The sequence below is a fragment of the Cylas formicarius genome, unplaced genomic scaffold (genome assembly GCF_029955315.1).
Source record: "Cylas formicarius isolate icCylForm1 unplaced genomic scaffold, icCylForm1.1 PGA_scaffold_8__14_contigs__length_24414737, whole genome shotgun sequence".
Taxonomy (NCBI): Eukaryota; Metazoa; Arthropoda; class Insecta; order Coleoptera; family Brentidae; genus Cylas; species Cylas formicarius.
In genome coordinates, this window is record NW_026844361.1 from 14,960,660 (window position 1) to 14,982,283 (window position 21,624).

At 33.7% G+C, this 21,624-nt stretch overlaps 1 protein-coding gene across 2 annotated transcripts in view; it reads right to left on the reverse strand.

Moving 5' to 3' along the window:
• LOC132706852 (calcium/calmodulin-dependent protein kinase kinase 1) overlaps nucleotides 1–21,624 on the reverse strand; it is a 120,699-nt gene that overhangs the window by 17,139 nt on the left and 81,936 nt on the right. Inside the window, exons 1-2 of one of the 2 annotated variants that reach the window (XM_060678448.1) lie at nucleotides 18,591–18,726; nucleotides 4,384–4,450 (exon numbers count right to left, since the gene is read on the reverse strand). In XM_060678448.1, the coding sequence (XP_060534431.1) occupies nucleotides 4,384–4,450; nucleotides 18,591–18,609 (86 nt within the window). In that variant the 5' untranslated portion in view covers nucleotides 18,610–18,726. Of the gene's footprint in view, nucleotides 1–4,383; nucleotides 4,451–18,590; nucleotides 18,727–21,624 lie in introns of those variants that run through there. The other variant, XM_060678447.1, reaches the window with a different exon arrangement.

Genomic DNA, 21,624 nt, shown 5'->3' on the forward strand with positions numbered 1-21,624 from the left:
TAAACACGGTTATTAATTTGAAAACGGCGCTAGTTATTTTACATCATTTTTTTAACGTGACGCCCCGTTGGATTAGAACGAGTTTTCACCTCGACCTGGGATCGATATCCCTTTTATTTCGGGAGTGAAAATGCGGCCGTCAGGATAAAATGCCTCAACACTACACTATGAAGCAAAATAAAAAACGAACGAAGTACAATCTCAATAAAAGGCAACGAAGTTAGTTCGTTCTAGTCGATCTACTGGAATATTTTCACAGGTAAAAGCCTATTTGAATCGATTATTTTTGAATGGGCGTAAGTGCTATTCCGGCCATTTTCTGTTTAGTGGGAAAATTCAGTAGTAGTGTTTGTAGGCCAAGATGGTACCAAAATGGAAACAGTACTAAATAGTAAGTTGTTTTAGACAGGGTTCATATCAGTATTTCAAAATCAAAACCAAAATCAAAAGTGACCCAGCATTTACTTTTTTTTCATAACTTTTGAAATATTCTTTAAAAAATGTTTTTCTTTCTGAGGATTCTCCCCAAATACTCTGTTAAAACATAAGCAATAATATCCAAAGATTGAGTTTAAGAATAATTTGCAAAATGAGACATTCAAATGTATTGCTTAACGATCAATTAGATTTAGATACCTTTCCTTTATTGAACTTAAATTCTCGCATCAAAATTAATTAAGGTTTTATGGTCATTTTTCGGTATATATAGTAGCAGGTAGTTTGTAAATATTACATTTGATAAAGACACGGTGTTGTCGAAACAATTGTCATGTCAAAATATCTAATTTCGTGAAAATCTGAACTTTTAGTTCTTATTTGTTTTTACATTTTTTTATTACAATTCACAATTTTTAAATGTTAACCGTTAATTAATAAATATATTTGGGATACTTGTTCAATGTTAGGTTTAGGAGAAAGCAACATTACCCTGCATTTTTTAGCATTAAGTTGAAGATTATGCCTAGAAGAATATAGAAATAAGTTATGCAAAGCCAAATTGATATAAATTGAAGCAATATCAAATAATTTAGGATCGAAGGAGTAAAATAGCTGAGTGTCATCAGCAAATGAATGCAAATTCATACATTCGATGGATGTATAAATATCAGAAATATAAATATAAGAATAATATATGACACAGGGAGAAATTCAGGACGTACATTGTGAAGGCTAACTCTCTGATATCTGTTAGCTAAGTAGTTTTCAAAAAATCGAGTCGAAACATCATCGAAGCCATAGTATATGTACACATTAGTTTATTCAAGCCGATCAAAGGCTTTAGAGTAATATATTATCTAAAGAACTAATAATGTAATCGTTGATGTGTAAAAGTAGATTTTTTAGTACTAAAACCTTTACGAAATCCAGATTGACTGTTAGTGACGATATGATTAGAAATAACATAATCATAAATTCGTACATTTATGATAAGATGATATCATATGACAGATACACCCATACAACATACATGACTGTAAACGGCCAACAACCGTATTTTATTAAGACTGAGCCAAAGCTATGCCTCATAAAACAGGAAAGTTGGATGAAAACGGAAAATTTTGGAAAAAAACTGCATTTGAGTGAAAAAACTCAACTAGACATTTTCACCAATAAACAAGAAGAAGAAGATTTTATTAAAAATCAGTTCCAAAGTCCTGTCTTCGGTAATTTCGCATATCGTCTAGCTGTAAATCTAGAACATATAAAGCCATCAATCGCCTGCGCCTCCTTCATATTAAAGCAACAACGCAAACGAGATACTTTGTCAGGTCCATTACGAGCGTGAAATACAACAGCAGCTCGTTAATCTTTGATCTTTCGCAGATAACGTGACAATCAATTGTAAATTGGCTGTACGAGATCAATTTTTACACGATGTCAGATATATTGTTGTTATTGCTTCGGTTCGTTTGACGTCAGCAGAACAAAGAGACGGTAGACCCATCGATTATTTTAACATACACGTAAATAACTTATCAAAAAGGCAAAACCGATTTATTTTAGACGACATGGATCGTTTATACAGCGTGTAAGCAACAGTAGATGTAAACACACGAGGAATTGAAAGTTAAAAGCCAAAAATATTACGTCAATGAGGAGCTTTTGGTTAGTTAGAAAAATACGGTGCTTTTAAAATCATCTAAAATTCACTGCATGTCACAAAAAATTACTTTTATTCCTGTCAAAGAAACAAAAGGATAAGATACCATACAACACATAGCGAATAAGGTAAAACGACAAGTAAACGACATTTCACTCAGGCAAAGGATATTTTAGAGAAATTAACATATTTGGCAATCATATAAAAACAGCCATTTATTACAAACTGATTTAGTTTCATTCCTAAAGTTCTGAGCGTGTCTCGATTCTTTAAAAAAATTGATTCCTATTGATTAATTCCGGGTATTCTGATTATTTGTTTCACCATTTAATATAAGAGGGTTTGTGTTTAAAAAAATCTAAGTTCGAGAATAAGAATACCCGGAACGAAGACACACCTTCTGCTGAAGAGAAACCAAACCCCATACCTCTGGGCACATACCATTGTAGAATTTATCTTTAATTTCGAAAATGTAAACACGATGAGTTAATTTTTTAAGATAAAATTGTCACCGTGACTTTTCCAATTTAAATTTTATTCTACTGTAATTCCAAGGAACTTTGGAAACAATTTGTTGTAGTTTTGTGGTAATCTGTACTATTTTAACTGTTCATCAAAATTTGAATTTATTTTGGCATCTACAGCCACACAATCGGGGTTAAAACATTCAAAAATACTATTAACGTAGATAATAAAGAAAAAAGTACCGAGCACAGAAACTTGGAGCACTCCTATCTTAACCATCCAAAAGTGGTATAGGCAATCGAAGCTTTGCTTAGGTGGCAAATGACCTCAACAGGATACTCCCTCGCAACCATGCGAGCGATAATATCGAGATAAATAAAAATAATGAATTATGAATACCTTCCATAGATAGATAGATAGATAGATAGATAGATAGATAGATTATTTATTCACAAAACCAGGTGGTACAATGGATGTTTCGTCAATAAATACAAATAATAAATTACAAGTTTCATTGTAAAAACAATGTATATCATAATCTTAAGTAATGTATAGAACGAATACGAGTATATATTTATAAAACAAATATGACAAACAAGTTAATGTAATTTAAAATAAAAGAGAGTATACATTAGAAAAATCTCGGTAAACTTTTAACGTTATTTACGATGCTCTCAGGTATTATTTATTTTTATGTGTGATCAAAAGTATTTTAAATAGGTATATACAAGGCATTGTTAATATTTTGTGCTGTTGAAATGTCTCTTTGCATGATTGCCTCGGAGGAAGTTTAAAAATCAGCCTAAGTATTCTTTTTTGCTGTATAAACACTCTCTCAGCATCATTCGCTTGTCCCCAGTTGACAATATTGTGTGAAATGGAAGAGTAAGCTGACGCGTGGTAAAAAGCTATTAGTGCCTTCTCAAGAAATGAATCTCTAACTGTTAATATTGCGAAAAAGGTTTTATTTAGTTTATTGCAGACATTGTCAATGTCCCGGTCCCATCTAAAGGAGCTATCAATATAAGAACCAAGAAACTTGGTGGTCTGATTTATTTCCAATGGCGAACCAGCAAAACTGATCGATAAGCCAGCTAAAGGTTTAATGTACTGACCAGTAAACTCAACCACGACTGTCTTTTCCACATTCACGATCAAATGATTTTGCCTACAGAAGTTATTAAACTGTGAGACAACAAGAGATACATCGTGCATCAACATTTCTGCATCTCTTCCAGAGACAAAGACGGACGTATCGTCCGCGTACATAAAGACACGACAGTCGCTGTTGAGAAATTCCGGCAAATCGTTCACATATAAAAGAAGCAATAATGGACCCAAAGTTGCCCCTTGAGGCGTGCCCAGGCTGACGCTATAAAGGTCTGAGTACGTTCCATTTATTTTGACACTTATTTTCCTATGGTTCATATACGATACGATCCAATCATTGATAGGCCCCCTGATGCCCAAGCATTCCAGCTTTTTTGCCATTATACTGAAGTTTAAGGAGTCAAAGGCGCGCGATAAATCGAAAAAAACTCCGATTACTGTCTCTCCGATATCTAGTTTATCATAGCATATACATGGTCTGTAAAATATAAATGTTCTGCGACTTCTGGTTATGACCTTTCTAGCTTGCTGGGCAATGTTGCCAAGCCAAAAAGAACCACCAGAGTTGCCAATTTATGTGCCTCTCCTTGACGAGTAGTGCACACAGATTTATGAACCAGACATGTTTTAAAAAAATAATTTAGAGCCTTGGTTAAGCTTGGCAAAGTTAGGTTATTGATGGTAGCTAAAATTTTTATTCTCATTACCTTGGTATGTCTCCTATCTTCGGCGGCCTCGTCTTCCGACAAGTGCAGCCATCTTGCCACAGATTTGCTGAAACAAAAATGCAATGTATAAATGAATATAATAAGATGATTAGTATTGAGGCAATAACAGAAATAAGAAACGACGGAAAATCGGTCAAGGGATATTTAAGATATTTATTAAAAGGACTTTTTATAAGTTTGCTTATCATTACTCATTTTCTTATTTTTTCATGAGGAATCATCACTTAAATTATTCGAAAGTTATTTCCGGAAACCCTGTACAGTTGTTAGGACTAAAATTAAGAGGAAAATTGGAAATGGAAGTACAATAATGGGTGAGTAATTAATAAAAGTGCCGTTTGTTGAAGAAACACTAACGAAAACCAAACTTCTTCGGGCAGAAAGTCATTTAAAAATTTAAAAAATTGGTAGATTTAATTAAAAGCTTAATAAAGGAAATTAACGTAAAAATGTGTAGGTATTGTGGCCATTCTAGGCCAATATCGAAAATTATGCACACAACCAAAAACGAGAAAATAATTACGCTTCATCAAGCTGATGAAATGCTATTATTACACTTAACCCGAAGAAACTCATAAAAATAACTATTTTATTATTTATATTATTTTTTTCGACTCTCCATGTTCGTCCATTTCAGTTGACGAGATGCGGCCATTTTGGTGCGACTCAAAAATGAATCATTCAAATCAAATCGAAATGCGTGTTTTGGTATTCTTGTTTCGAAAAAACTTTAAAAAAGTTCATCTGCAACTTCTTTAATAACACAGATCTACAAAATTAAACTTTTTGACAGAGTTTATATTCTGAAAACTTATTTTACATAAATTTGGTAGGCTGATTTCACAAATTCTAAACATTTATTTCTATTACATAAGGTTTTTTGCAAATATTAAAGAAAAAAAAAAACAATATTTCTAAAATAATAATTTTTTATTATTCAGTAAAAAAAACTGTTAGTTAAGAAAAGTGAAAAAAAAACTTGGTGACACCTCTCTTCCTGTTCTTCGCTAACTTCTCCAAGATTTTCAGGACAATAGCTCAAGTATGAAAACAGGAAATGCAGTTTCAAACCCATATTACAACCTAGACGATGAAAGTGTTGTAACATATAACATCTTTAAATGAAACCAACACGTATTTCTCGACCTTGGTGATTTTGTTTTGAAAATGCTTGTCTTTGCATAATGTTCTTCTCTGCAGCCCAACAAAAACACCTTCTTCCATCTCGGCACCAGATATGGCTGGAAATTTCTCGCACAAGTATTGGAAACACTGTCTATTTTTGTCTAGGGTTTTAACAAGCCAAAGTTGATAGGAAGACGAGGCAATAAAACTTTAGTGTGGTCAACTAAGCATTTTTGCTACCAGGTGTAAGGCTTGTTCTAGAGGGCCATTCTATTTGAGTCCAATGTCCCTCTCTTGTCCGACTATCCCACTCACAAATAAAGTATGGAAATTTTGTATGACCCCCTGTTGATCTAGGAGCATGCACTGCACTTTAAGGTCACCACAAAGCATCCACTGATGTTTCTTTTAAATGTACCGAATGTGCAATTGGAACCGAGGCCATTTCGTTACCATTGTGCAAAACTACGCTTACTTGACTCAATAAACACTTCCTCATTTTCAAATTAAGTCAGGAATATTATTTTAATATTCCAATACACTAGTCCTTTCTGGGAAAATATTGATAAAATTCTTTTCCAGGTAAAACATTGATAGTACGGTAGACTCCAGTAAAATGCTTGACAGGAAGTCTGGACGCTATCAATTCGGGTGCATCCTTTGTAAGGTGCACATCTCCATTAAATCATTTAATTTGTTCTGGTTAAACATTTCGGGCTCTGTAAAATCTGGTGTGAAATCTGAATCATCTGGGTCGGAATTAGATTGCTCTGATTCTGACGATATGACGTAAGGAACTGGTCGACTAGCAAAGTCAAGATTGTTTCAATTTGTTTCTTATTTTTGCTGTTGAATCCTTGAACATTACACGAACAAAAACAACAATCGTCACAGTGATTCCTAGGCTCTCGCCATACCAAATGAACACAGTGTTTAAACATTTATTCCCATCTTTTTGACACTTTCTTGATGTTTCAACGCAAACGGGACAAACATTATGAGGAGCTCAGGATTTCTCTTTGTCGCCAATTTTTACACTAAAATAAGCGTGGTATACATTTTTCACAAAAGAATATATAGTCTTTGCTTTACTATGACATAACTACCACAGATATCACAAAAGTTATATGGATTGTTCACACGATGTCTTCTTTCCACATTCTAACCAAAACACACAATATAACCAAACTGCGCATAAGCACGTTACAACCCTGTATTGACGCTTCTGCGCCAACTCTGTTGCTTTGCAGAGAAATCTAATATTATCCAGTGTTGCCAAATCACATTTAATATGATAAACATCAATTTATTTAAAAATCATGCTTAATATGGAACAAACACACTCATGTCATAGGTATGTATATTAATAAAATAACATTTTTTAGATATAGAGCACTATAAAAAAATGAAGCGATACAGCAAAATATGGCGTTTTTTGGAAAAAAGGACTCGAAAAATATACTAATAAGCAAACAGCTTTCAAACATCAAAATCACTGTCCGTCATAACGTGTTGGCAAATTAAAAGAACGATCTAATATCAACACATTTTAACCGGGGAATTTTAAACCTCCTCGAGCTAAACCAGATAGACGGAAGGCGATAAATCGTCCAATTTTCCGTTTATATCGCGGATCTGTTTTCTGTTGTTCGAGTCTTTTGTTATCTTATTTACATAAAATCGTTGTTTACGAAGGAGAGGCTATATGCGGATAATCTCGCAGCGAAATGAAAAAGGCTTGACCGCCATAAATTGCGTTAATTTTACGGCGTAGTTTCGTATCGGTTTGCTGCTGCGTGGGAGTAAAATATGTATACGGGGCATCCTTGAACCAATAATAGCAAAAACGCTTTTTAAAGAGGTCCTTCGAAGGACAGTTGCAACAACATACTTAATAATCAAGTCGACATTTCTAAAGCTGGGGAAGAAATTGTTAATTTAATTCTGGGATTTGAAGTTTTCATTCCTATGAAGTAGATATATAGTGATAGTTCAACAGCAATTTCGGCCGTTTTTACATGTAAATTTAAGGTTCATATTAGCGGAATATCCATTCGATCCGCCACCTACCTTAGCACCAACCTACGAACTCTCAAACCCGCATTCAACCCTCACCCCCTCCTTCCCCCCCAACCTTGACTCAACCACCATCAACCCTCTCGCACCCAAACATTACATGTGGTCGAGTGACTCATCTTTTTTTTATCATCTACCGAGGATCGAACAAAAACAAATATTAATTTTGTAGAAAATTAAGACTACAAATGGTTAATATTTATGTCGTTAAGCGGAAAAAAATTTCAACGATTTTTTCGATACGGTAATGGTATATTATGCAACAATTGCGGTAAACAAGTGAGAAAAAGTATAGTATGCAACATGTTCGGTAAACTTTTTAACTCGCTCGTTTATTAAAAACTCGTGAGTCAAATGACGTTTACCGCACTTGTTGCGTACTATACTATTACGGTCCCGATCTTTCTCGTTTAAATTTAAAAAAAAAATTACGATGGTACGATGGTAGATTTTCAAGAAACATTTTTTTTCTTGTACTTTTACAAATGTGGTTTTTGCTTCAAAAGGTTCCGTCAGCCTTCAATTAGAAAAATTGAAGAACAATCATTGTTACCGTTGTCGCATCGAGTTCATATTTTATTTATGGACAGAAAATTAAAAAATAATATTTTTTCTTATCGTTTCTATACCACAGGCGCACCACTGGGATCTGCAGTTACTGAGAGACAACAAGATTGCTTTCAAAACTAGAAAGTATAAATTAAAACTCAGGGAGTCGATGCCTCAAAAATTATTATTTATAAAATATGACAAATAATAAAATAACTTACGTAACTTAAGAATACGCACATACAAAGACAACAACTCCAAAGTATTTGTGATTTATGTTATTTTAAAAATTATTTTTATAGGTCTGATGACGCCCGTGTGGGCGAAACAAGTGTCACATTTTATAAATGATAATTTTTCAGACATTAACTTCGGAATTCTATTTTATTTTTTACAGTTTTGCGATACCAGGTATCTTTGATGATGGACGATTTGTTTTATCTTGATTTGGCTTTCGAAATCTCTTGCTCAAATAAACGGTAATATTTTGTGCCTGCACCCTGTATAAATTGCCTTTCAAATAAGCTCACACACGCATAAGTACAAAAATGGTAGCCCTTGATATGGCCTATAATACAATATAGGGGTGGGTGGGGCAAGGCGGCCCCTGTGGAGCAAGGAGACCCACCTCAAAAATTAACCAATTTTTTTTCGTTATTATAATTATAATTAATTAATTATAATTAATAATTAATAATTAATTAATTAATTGATAATATAATTAAATTATAATTGGTTATTTGTAAATTTTTAGCCCTTTGCGTAATACCAGGGGTAAAATGGACCGTTTAAAAAATTATTTAATAATTAAATTAAATTATTATAAATTAAAATTAAATAATTAATTTATTGAAACTGTTATTTTGTGGATAATTCTATGGATTTAGCCTAAAGCCAGAGCTTTCGAAAATCTTATAAATATCAATAACAATTTTTTTAATCGTTAGAAAAATAGTTACTAATCAGTAACTTTTTTTATAATAAATAAAAATAATTATTATATATAACATTATAAATCGGGGAGAGTGGGGTAGGACGGCTAAAAGCTTCGCAAAAATTTGGGAAAATTTAGTTAGTTAGTCAAAAATAAATCGGCTTGATGGTTAAAAGCCACAAAAAATAATAAAAAGCTGAAGTTATCCGCCTTGCCCCACCCTAATCCAAATAATCATAATAATTAATGAATTCAATTACCATTTTATCACTTTCTCCTTTTTTTATATAGTTTTAATTTTTGTCATGACTGCGTTTTATGTTAATTTTCTTGGTTTCAAATTAGGGCTTCATCAGTAGTATCTGGTTGTGCAGATGTCTGATTTTTACGCCCATTGTAAACCATACGTATATTCTTCGGTTGTGTAGGTACTTAGTATATTGTATATTTGTTAATATAGTTAAACAGTAACGTTATTATTATTACTATTAACAATTTAAACAAGTTAAAACAAAGATGCCATCAAGAGGCCAAAGGAAAGTCCTTTTCTTTCTGTTAACGCTATCTTTATTTTCTAGGTGTAGGCACATGCAATATTTAATGTAATAGGTTTTCTTATAAAATATAATATTTTTATTGGAATTAAATTTGCCCCGACATTGAATTAATTGCTTTTACGTGGGTTTTGGTAATAAACTGAAAAAAAATTAAAAATGTTTACGTGTAATCTTTCACCTCTTCTTGGTTGTACTATTTTGCAATGCTTAATTTTATACAGTCCATATACGATATACGATGTGTGCTCAAATAAAAAAGGTGAGTTTTAAGTTTTATTAAAACCACTTCTGGTAAGCATATTCTGGTATATTTATATTTATTTATCTCCCCGATTGTTCCAAACCTTTTCCCTTTCATGGGTTCCTTGAATTTTGGGAACAAGAAAAAGTTTCAGGAGGTTATATCCGGTGGATATGTTGTGGAAATTAAGCAGTTTCGGAACAAATTTTGCTGCTACACGTTTCACGCTAAAAAATTCGAAAAAAAAAACAACATTTTTTTCACTTCCTCATTGGCCTCTTCTCGGCCATCTTAGAACACCGTATTGCCGTTGTCAACATTTTAAGTGTTTTGCAGCACTGTATTCCATTTTTTACACAAACCTTTATACAAATTCTTTATTTTTTTTTTTGACAGCAGAAAAACACGTTTAAAGCTTCTATTCGTGTTCCGCCCAATTACAAAAGTCATCTCACTTTTTGAATACACCTCGTATGTATTGCGTTACTTGTTTGCTTATGGCAACAATTTATACCTATACCTTTTTCCCACGTTATTTTAGGTCTTCCCCGTTTTCTATTTTCTCGAGGCCTCCAACTTATCATTTTATTAGGTATTCTTCGGTCATCCATCCTTTGGACATGGCCAAACCATCTTAAATGGCGCTCTTGTGTATCTTCTACAATTGTTCTCTCTACTTTCATGATCTCTCTTACTCTTTCGATGGTGATTCTATCTCGTCTAGATTTTCTTCTTAAAATGTAAAGGAAATCTTTTAGAAGTAACAAATATAAACGTTCAAGTTGGATTAATGTAGTCGTGTTATTGTTATAAGAGAACGGGAAAACGTCCTTTTGTAATAATCAAATAATAAGTTGTTTTGAACATAATTCCGCAATACATTAAATATAGGAAAAAAGAAGCTCGGTGATGATTTAATAATTCGTAAACAAATCAATATCAAAATATTTTCAAACCTACTTGAAAGGTTATGTTTCGATTAGCTAAAATATAGAATAGTGTTGATTTATCACAAGGTGATTTCTTGCGCATTTGTTTCTGAGCGTTGGTAAATTGGACATCACAAACGTATAATTATTTATTATGAAACACATATTATTATTAAATAATGATAGGTCCATTAAGAAGTAGTCTATTGACCAGCCCCAACGCTATTCCCAGGTATCAACCGCACCCATCCCCTAAAAAAAATCATTAACATAAATATGAAAAAAGAGTGGGCCAAGGACAGTTCCTCGGGGAACACCGCAGAAGACCATTTGTTTCCACAGACCGTCTTATGTACTAAATAAAAAAAAAAGACATTTTTATTTATTTATTTATTTATTTATTTAGAAGAAAAAAATTGCCTTCTTTCCCAACTTCAATCGCTGCCAACAGAATACATTTCTCCCTGGGTATTAAAAATGATGACCCAGTTTGCAAACCGGTGATTTAATTTTTTTTGGTAACACTTTCAAACGTTTAACGGGGTTTATAATAATAACAATTATCTGTTAGAAACATTCCCGGAAAAAATTTAATTACGCGTGGTATTTTTTTTTGTGGAACGCCCAATCAAAAAGCAATAACGATTTACCCGGACGTGTTGTGACACGTGGCCGTCGGGTCGGTTTCCTTTGGAATTTATTGAACGCTTCGCCGGTAAAATAATCGACGAGAACTTAATTACCTTGCGGCTCGCTGCCAGACTCGTCTCGATTTTAATTTACATATTTCGAAAAGGCGCCTGCCGTCGATTACAGTTAATTATCGAAAGGGTCTTCGCTGTTTTCAGGCAGTTCGAATTTTGAAAAAGTAGAAAATCCGGGACTGGAAATTGGATAAAGATTATTACTTAAATCAGGCAAGAGAAAACGATTTTTTTTTAAACCCGGTTTGCCCAATTTTTGTCATACCGGGAAGAAGAATTTTTTTATTAACCACATATTGTACGATAATAATACAACTGCAAGCCTGTACGGAGTATAAAAATCGTACAGAAAGTGCAAGATAGTACGCTATGATCTTCACACATTTCAGTAAGCCAAGGATTTTAATTTAGATTTTTTATTTTGATGGAATACTCGTCCACACTATAGAAACAATTTTCAATAAGCAACACTTTAATATTTGTTTTGAACTCACCAAAAGCCATATGTCTGTACCTATCTGGCAGCATATTGTACAAGTTAATGTTTAAAGAATTTTTGTCTGTGCTTTGGAACGCTTATAAGATTTTTTGCACGTGTTGAATAACTATGAGACACACCTCCAAATACGAGGGGGTACCCAAAAAAAACCGGAATCATTTTTTATAAACTATATATGTCCTTTCATGTCCCTTTTCATACGTGGAAATAAGAAGAAGTCACACGGAGCGAGATCAGGCAAGTACGGTGCACGGGGCAGAGGAACCATGCCATTTTTAGCCAAAAACTGCTTAACAGAAGTGGCTGTGTGTGCAGGTGCATTATCGTGGTGAAAGAACCAGTCCCCGTCCGCCACAAATCGGGTCTTTTTTGTCGAATACTGTTGCGCAATCTTCTTAAAACTTCCAGATAAAAAGCTTAATTAACCGTCTCACCTGGTGGAACGAACTCTGCATGAACTACGCCGTTGATGTCGAAAAAGCAAATCAGCATCATTTTGATGTCTGATTTGACCCGATGACATTTTTTTGGACGGGGAGACAGTTACGTCTTCTATTGGCTGGACTGTTGCTTCGTTTCTGGATCGTAACCATAGCACCATGACTCGTCACCAGTAATGATCTTTGAAAGAAAATCTGGATCCGTTCAAGCTGATGATTCAAAGCACGACATGTTTCAACTCGATCTTCTTTTTGCATGTCAGTCAGAACACTAGGAACAAACTTAACAACAACTCTTTTCATTCCCAAATCTTCGGTTAAAATTCGCTGAATCGTGCTCCAAGACAACCCAGTAATCTTTGATAATTGTTCAATTGTCTGTCGACGGTCTGTGAGCACAAATTCTCGAATCTTTTCAATATTTTCGTCGATTCGAGCAGTTGATGGACGTCCAGAACGAGGTCTGTCATCATTATAAGCTGTTTTTAACATTGAAACAGTTTCAGCAGCACTTTTACCGAGCAGAAAAGAAAATTTCACAGCTGCATGTGTTTCTTTTAAACTTGCCATCGAAAAAAACGAAATAACAAAAAAACAGCGTTAACGAAAAATGGCACTGCAAGTGAACAAAACAAGTTAAATTTAAAACGAAGGTGGCGCTGAACTCGCAATAAGTTGTACTATCCACAACCTAACGACAGAAAGGTGTACTATACAAGCTCTGGGGTACTCCCTCGTATATTAGTATGTTTGTGAATTTCTAAAAGATTATGGAGAATATAGATACAGGGCAGTCCTTTTCTGTATCCTGAATATTTGAACAACATTGACAGAGTTTCTCCATAATATTATGCCATATGATATTTGTCAATAGAATAAAGCATAATACACTAGGGCATTTTGGTCTAGGCTCTCCCTGATACGAATAAGAATAAGAGATAAAATATTATCCATCCAGTCAAGTCTATTATCAAGTGTAATGCCAAGTAATTTAGCCGACTGCCATTGGTTGTTGTATTTTTCTAGCGAAAAGAATATTTTTTGAGTTTTGTCCGTATTCAATTTCAAATAATTGTTTTTAAACCAATTCTTCGCATTGCTCCCCAGTTCCCCAATAATATTGTGCAGGTCATTCCAATTCGGACCATATAAGGTAAAACTGGCATCGTCCGCAAATAAAGCACATTTGACAGACCCCAAAAAACGGCATAGATCAGCAACATACACTATAAAAAATACAGACCCTTGGGGGACCCCACTGTAGACCTTCACCTGTCATCGCCCACAAACTGTTCCCTGTTTAATAAATAAGATTCTGTTAGCTAAAGGGTTCCGCCGCAAAAACCATAGCTAAACAGCTTCTGTTTAAGAAGATCGTGCGAGATACAGTCGAAGGCTTTGCTAAGGTCACACATTGTCAACCCCACCCGATTTCCAGTCTCAAGACCCACCACCACATCTCCCACAACCTTACTTATCGCTTGTATGGTAGAGCGCCCCTCCCTAAATTCAAACTGGTCATTCCCAAAAATATCCTGCTGCTCAAATAAATTAACTATTTGTGGTTTTATAACCTTTTCTAATATCTTACCGATATGTGGCATTACGGATATGGGGCGATAGTCTCCGGGATTGTTAATGTCAACGCTCTTGAAGATTGGAATAGCTTGAGTAATTTTTATAGTATCTAGAAAAAAACCATATTCCATGCACTTATTAAAAAAGAAGGTAAGTGGAATTACCAGAACATCTATAAGGTTTATTAGTAAATTAACATTGATTTCATAAGCGTCAGAGCAACTAGAGTTTCTTAGACTGAGAATCGATACTTTTACCTATAATTCAGTAACAAAATTAAGTGCAAAAGAACTTTCATTAAAAGGTATTTGACTAATTAAACCACTTTGAAAGTGCAGCAATGGTCGAAAATAATTGTTAAACTCGTCATTTGCTTTTCCGTAGCAAAAGCGAAATTCGAGTCGAGGATATAAAATCGATTTACGGCCAAACGATAACACTTATCGACTTAAAACAAGAGCAACAATTTTTGAAGATCTGTGATGCTGCTTAAGGTAATCTGTTCTATTTTGCAATATCAGTCTAAATAAATAAAATACACTGAAAATTAAAAATATGTTCTGGGTAAAGCGCCCTCTAGTGACAGATTTTAGAAACATTTTATTTTGTAACGACGACTTTTACTCAATCAGGGCTGCCTTAAAAACAAAATTTTAAAAAAATATTACGATTTCGAATTTTTGTTACACGATTTACTACCATTATTTTCCGAACACCCTGTATAATCAATTACTGCATTGAAAGACGCTACAATTTTCGGAAAGGAGAGATATTCAATTAATAGACATTCTTTCGGTGATGTAAAAAACTTACGAAGAAATATAATACAGTGAACGGCGATAGCGAGTTGCTTTTTTGTTTTCATGGACCCAGAAATTTTGTTTGTCAGTTTTGAAATCCATGGGAAACTTTACTCTTGGACAATAGAAACAGCATTACCAGCGCCATCTAGTGTAAGAAACTAGTAGCGAAGTTCAGAACCAAATTCCTTGCTTCAATTTTTAAATGCTGAATTTGATATTTAGCAACTGGCTCAACTATAATTGCAATAATTTTATGGGCAAATCTACTAGAAAAAAAGGTTCACGCGATTTCTATGTTCAGAACCTCGTTCCTGTCGAATGAAGAGGATAAGTCTAAGAAAAAAAAAGAAAAAGAAAAAATTGTATGATTAACGAGACAAAAATAACTGTTATTCCATTTACTGGTTTATTATCAAAATATATGCAGGGGACAGCGAATTTAGGATCCACATGAAAACAGTTAATTATGACAGAAATTTGAAATATGTTAGTAGTCGCCTGGTAAATTTTTCAAGCAGAAAGAAACATTTTTGACGCCTTTGCTGGGATATGACTCATATCTAAATCTTTCCACACCCCGTTTATTTGAGAACAATAATTATGCGCTTGTATTTTGGAGCCATACTTTAAAATAATTTTAAATTGTGCCTAGCAATCTTTACAATTCTTGTATTTACCATTTTTTCGTAACTTTTGACTCACCCTGTATATACAAATGTATAGAGCAGTACTGCATCGTAGCGATAATTTAGTTAGTTCGTACTGGATGATATTTTTCGAGCACATGATAAAAAACTGGCTGCTGCCCTCGGGTCACTAGAGGCTTAGAAGGCCATCGACCCAATTAATCACTAGCTTTTTTTATTCTGATGTCATCGTATCGGAATAATAGGAAGTAAATAATATGCTCGAATGCCAAATCTTCGCATCAGGTGCAAATTCCGTCGGGGGTAACACACACTGCCCCTTCTTTTGTATACTTCAGATATTCTAAAATTTAAGTGAATTTCTGAAAGCCTAAAAGCCTTAAACCCCTGAAAATCTTCGTTGTTACTTTTTCGAAATAAGAATAAATTTCATATTTTAATAGATGATTGTAAACTTGGATTTGCGTTCCTTGTTTAAAATGGAGGAAGTTTTGTTTTATAAACTTAGGGTCAAAAGTCAACCGTTAGGGAGATATCTACATTATGGCGGAAAAATAATATTTTTATTGTTTATCTCAAAAAGGAAAATAGATAGAATACTAAAGTATTACGGAAGTGCTACTATTATAAAAGCATATTGTTTATTACATTAAAATTACATTATTATTAACTAAATTTAAGGAATACTTATGAAAATTATAAATAACCCCGACCGTACAGGTCCTTAATAGGAATGTTAGAGAGGGAATTTTTAACAAATGCCTCATCGTTGGAGTGCCATATTTTACAGTTTTGCTTACAACGAGGTGAAATATTACAATTTAGCAACTAATCAATTGTTGAACATAAATATTGACGTTTCTAAGATGAAAACAATATTTTACTTTAAAAATTTGTTATAAGAACTAAAAAGTATATATATATTTTTGAACCATTCCTTTTATAAAAGTTTATTATTACCCATAGTTAACAGTTTTAAGGCTGAGGCAAATTCATATCTATCTTGTTCAATGCTTTTTCCTCCATTTCCGAAAGGGAAATGGCAGGGAGAAATAACTCGGTAGGGTAGTTATATCAAAGACAAGTCAAGGAAGTAATTACTAACTCCACACTGTTCAGTGACAAAGACAAGTATTTTTTAACAACCGCCGAAATTATATTCTTTAGTTAAATTACATAAACAAGATATACCCATGAGACCAGTCATGTCTTATGTAACAGATCCAGCAGTTAAACTCTCAACCAAATTAGTAAATATTTTAAAGTTCCACACAGATTTTAAACCAAAATTTGCGATAAAAAATTATTTTGAATTAATCAACAAAATTAAAAATATCAAAATCACTTCTAACGCAAAACTTATTTCCCAGTATTCCACCTATGTATGTGATAGACTTAGTAGATTTCAGTGGAAACAGGTTAACCCATTGACGAAACAAGATTTATTGCTTAATAGTATCTTTAGACCAAAATTATTATGAATTTAATGGACAGATTTACATCTCTAAGGAAGGTTTGATTATGGGAAACTCATTTAGTCTTTTGTTAGCCGGAATTTTTATGGATAATTTGGAAAATATCAAACATCCTTCAAGTAAAAGTTTTCTATGGTGGTAGACACGTGGATGATATCTGTGCTGGCTTTGTTGAACAACGGCTACAATCCGTTCATTATCGATAAAATTCTATTTATCTATTTATCCGAAACCTAATACAGAAAAGGAACAATTTAAATCAATTACCTACATAGGAGAACTCAGTGAAAAAGTTTCAAAACATTTGTCAAAATGTGGTTTAAAAATAGATTTCAGAACCAAAAACACAATAGGATTTTTAAAAAACAATAAATCTCTCAAAAATCAGGCGTTTACAAGTTGAAATGTGGATCTTGTCCTAAAATTTATATTGGACAAACAGGTAAATCCTTCAAGAAACGCATTCACGAACATATAAGAGCCTTTAAAAACAATAGTCTAGATTCTAATTATGCTTACACTTAAACACAAAAAAAACACATTTTTGACGACACAACACAGAAAAACACAAATTTGATATTTTACATACAGCCACAAAAAGTAGAAAATTAAATTTATTGGAAGCCATGAAGATTAACAAAATGTGACATTCAAATGTATTGCTTAACGATCAATTAGATTTAAATACTTCTTCATTATTAAACTTAAATTCTCACAACAACATTAATTAAGGTTTTATTGTCATATATCATTTGGTGAAAATCTGACCTTTCAGTTCTTATTTATTTTGTTAAATGGATTTTCATCAAGTACAAGCCACCTCAGTTCCAATCCCTACTATACGTTCATAGTTTCTGACAGTTTGCATGTTAACGACAGAAGCGTTAGACGTATTTTGGAAAATGGAAATGGAAAATGGAACAAAGAATTTGCATAAAATTTTGTGTAAAAAATGGTGCTGCAAAACACCTTAAATGTTTATAACGATATACGGTGAGTCTACTTTGAGCATAAACAAAATTATAAGTGCTACAAGCTGTTCCAAGATGGCCGAGAAGACGCTGATGATGAATCGTCGAATCTCTATTAGAGAAGTGGCTGAAGTCGTCAGCATCTCTATTAGCTACTGTCATGCAATTTTTTTTCGAAGTTTTGGACATGAAACATGTAGCATGTACATCAAGAGTTTTTAATACAAGGTCATGAGGTCAATAAAGAGATGCGAGATGCACTACGAAGAAAACCTTTTTGGCCAAAAACAAAACCACAATCATGGCAGCGTATTCACCGGATATAGTCCCTCGCCATTTCTTTCTTTTCCCAAAACTCAAGAAACCCATGAAAGGCAGGAGGTTTGGAACGATTGACGAGATATTTTGATGAATAAATAAATACTTTTTGATGAAATTCAAAAAGTCTAAATCCAAATGAAAAAGATTGAATAGTTGAAATGAGCTTACTACGCATTTTTTTTACTTTCTTCCTCAAAATTTGTCCACTACTTTTAATATTTAGCCACTTCTTGAAAAAACCGCGAAAAATATTCGACGGTATACAAATTAAAAATGTAGAATAGTAAGGTTCCGCACAGAATATTATGGTACTATTTACTGCTAGGAAAGCACTTACGGGTCACTTGTGTCTCCATACTCTGTTCCTTTTTATGCGGCGCAACGTGATGCACAACATAGACGAGCGAGAACAAAATTTACACTAAAAACGGCTATTATAACGGAGGCGCCCGTAGACCCGTCGGTCCTCTCGCGTTGAGTACACAACTATCTATAATTATAAATATTTAAATGAGCTCACACGCTCTCACATAGTTGATAATGTGTTGTTTTTCGGTGCGCGTGTATATAACGCACGAACGCCACTGCTAATGGGATTTCTGTTGTGTCCGAAGAAGAAAACATTTTTGTTAGAATTTCACCGGTTATAATGGACAACAGACAATAACGGATTTATCTTTTATTTATACCTGTAAATGTCACTTTCGACATAAAATATGCCCGAAACGCTAGCCGCGATTTAGGTATAGTTGCCTTTCCGGAATGACGTCATTTGTGAAATCTTTTTTATATATTTTTTTTTGTTAGAGAGATATGCATTAAAACCTTGTTCTGCTAATTACTTCATTTTAAAGTCATAGCCAACTGGGACTATTTATCAAAAGAGAGAGAAGAGAGAAGTACTATTAGGGATTTAAAAAAAATGATAAATTGGCACCGAATTCCTATTTAAGGGTACTTAGAAGCCAACTATAGCCATTTCTTATAATGTGTCAATACTTACGGCTGTACCTTTGATTACAAAACGCAATAAAACCTTATGTTTCTCATTATATCAGCCTGAAGTCATGGCTAACTAGGACTAATTTTTGATGTCAAATATCGAGAAGGGCTATTAGCGATTTCTTTAAGAAAAAGATGCTATGAACAATTATAGAATTTTTTTTTTTAATTTGAAAAATTTGATTATAAAAGTATGTTTATACCATTAAAAGAACCACAGTTCACAAAAAAAAAAAACAATTTCGTAGTTCTATGTCACAAATATAAGCAATTTAAATCCTTTTGAAACGCGTTGTAATTGGCTTTGACGTCAATTCGCTGGTTAGACTGCGCGCCAGCCGAACGGTAGAAAAACTATCAGTTTTCCCTGTAAAGGATTTTAATGTAGAAGCTAGATATTTTGCTAGAAGGTAGATTCGAAAACCAACGGTGCTAACAATAGGCTGAAGGTGTAATTCTGGTTTGTGAAGGTTGGAATTTTACGGATATGGGGCATGACAGATATTTTCAAAGATTCTAATGGAGAAGAAGCTTAATGGCAAATTATAGGTTGCGTTCCATAGATGAGGTATAATCTGTTTTAGGTTGATAAGATCCACCTGTAGGAATATCTTCAATATTTTCCTGACAGCCAGTTGTGTTGACGTGCATTTATTTATCTAATTTTAGAATTTCTATGTCATGATTAATAGCAATCAATTTCTATATCAAAGAAATATCAGAGAATAAATAGTGAGGAATCCCGAAGCACAATTAGCATTTTTTTAAAAATTATTTTATTAAATAACTGCAACAAAAAAAAAGTTTTAATCACTGACGAAGCTTATGACAGTAAGTTTATACCATTAAAAGAACCACAGTTCACAAAAAAGAACAATTTCGTATTTCTGTGTCACAAATATAACCAATAAAAAATTGTAAAATTTAAATCCTTTTTGAAACGAGCTGTCACTGGCTGTGACCGGTTGTGACGTCAATTCGCTCGTTAGATTGCGCGCCAGCCGAACGGTAGCATAGAGAAGCCATTAGAGAAAGACAACGCGCTCGTCTGGGTGGTTTTAATTTCAATTTTAGTCTGTTGGTGGATATGTTTATGGTGACATCTTACATACAAAACTCCGAAAGGATTTCGGCACTAGTTTTAAACCAATACAATATTGTAATCAGCTTAAAGTTTTTTGGTACTTATGATTGAAATACTACATCAAATAAAATGTAAATTATTCAGTACAAAAAACAAAAACGGCGTTTTTAAACTAGTTGAAAGCTAAATACCGATTAAAGTATATTCGCATTGAAAACTTAAAGTAGGATGGGTGCAAGTTCGAAGAGTTAAAAATGTTTGCACCTTTAACCTGAGAATAACATTATAGCATGTCCCCGTATCGATCGCAAAGCAGCGGTATGACGTCACGATCATTCCCGCGCGTTTACTGTCGTTTAAAAGGAATAGCCGGGCGACACAACTGGAATTAAATATTGGTTTTTGATATAAAAAAAAGTTCAAATTCCCTAAGGCTCTGACTGGACTATGACACACTTGTTGCGTAATATACTATTAAAAGTATGAGCCTGTCTAAGTTTTATTGATATTTTTTACAGGTTCTGAGATATAATTGCCTAATCAACCGAGCACCCCAACAAAACAGATGCTTAAAGTAACATCGACGTGAATTTAAAATTTCTGCTAGGGTTTCATTGCTTAGGTAGGCATTTTTCATTCGCTGGCGTTTATATATCAGCACCAATAATTCATCTACTATGCTTCGGAGCAGCGTCTCTTTTCCACTCGGGCCTCCTCTTTCGCCGTTAAAATCGAATTACGGCCGGTCGATGGAGCGTAGGCCGCTGAATATATACCGCCCGCAAGTCTTCCGCCTCAATTTTCTGGGGTTTTACCTTTTTTAGTCGTTTAACGCGGCCGAATGCCGAGAGAAACCGGGTAATTGCATAAAAATCGTTTCGCTCGATTGAAATTCGTCGCGGAAACTCGCCTACCCTAATGAATAATTCGCGAGTTTTCTTTGCTCCGGGAAAGGTTTGACGTTTTCTTTTTGCGTTTACATTTTTCGAGCCAGTTACGAACTCAAAGTTCACGAATCGATTTAATTCGGTTGGAAAAATGCAAACATTTGCGTTTTATGTTCCATTTTTAAACCATTTTGTTCCAGTGGTGCCTTTTTGTCACATCCAGGAAATATTTTTGCACATTCAATTAGAAATGTTATTATTATCACTACTAAAGGACATAACACCGCACAAATCGTTAATTTATGTGTAAAGGAAAGATCTTATATATGACTTTAAAAGTTAACAAAAGCGGTACATAAATTTGTATCACATTTTCAAGTAAATCCAAAATAGTAAAA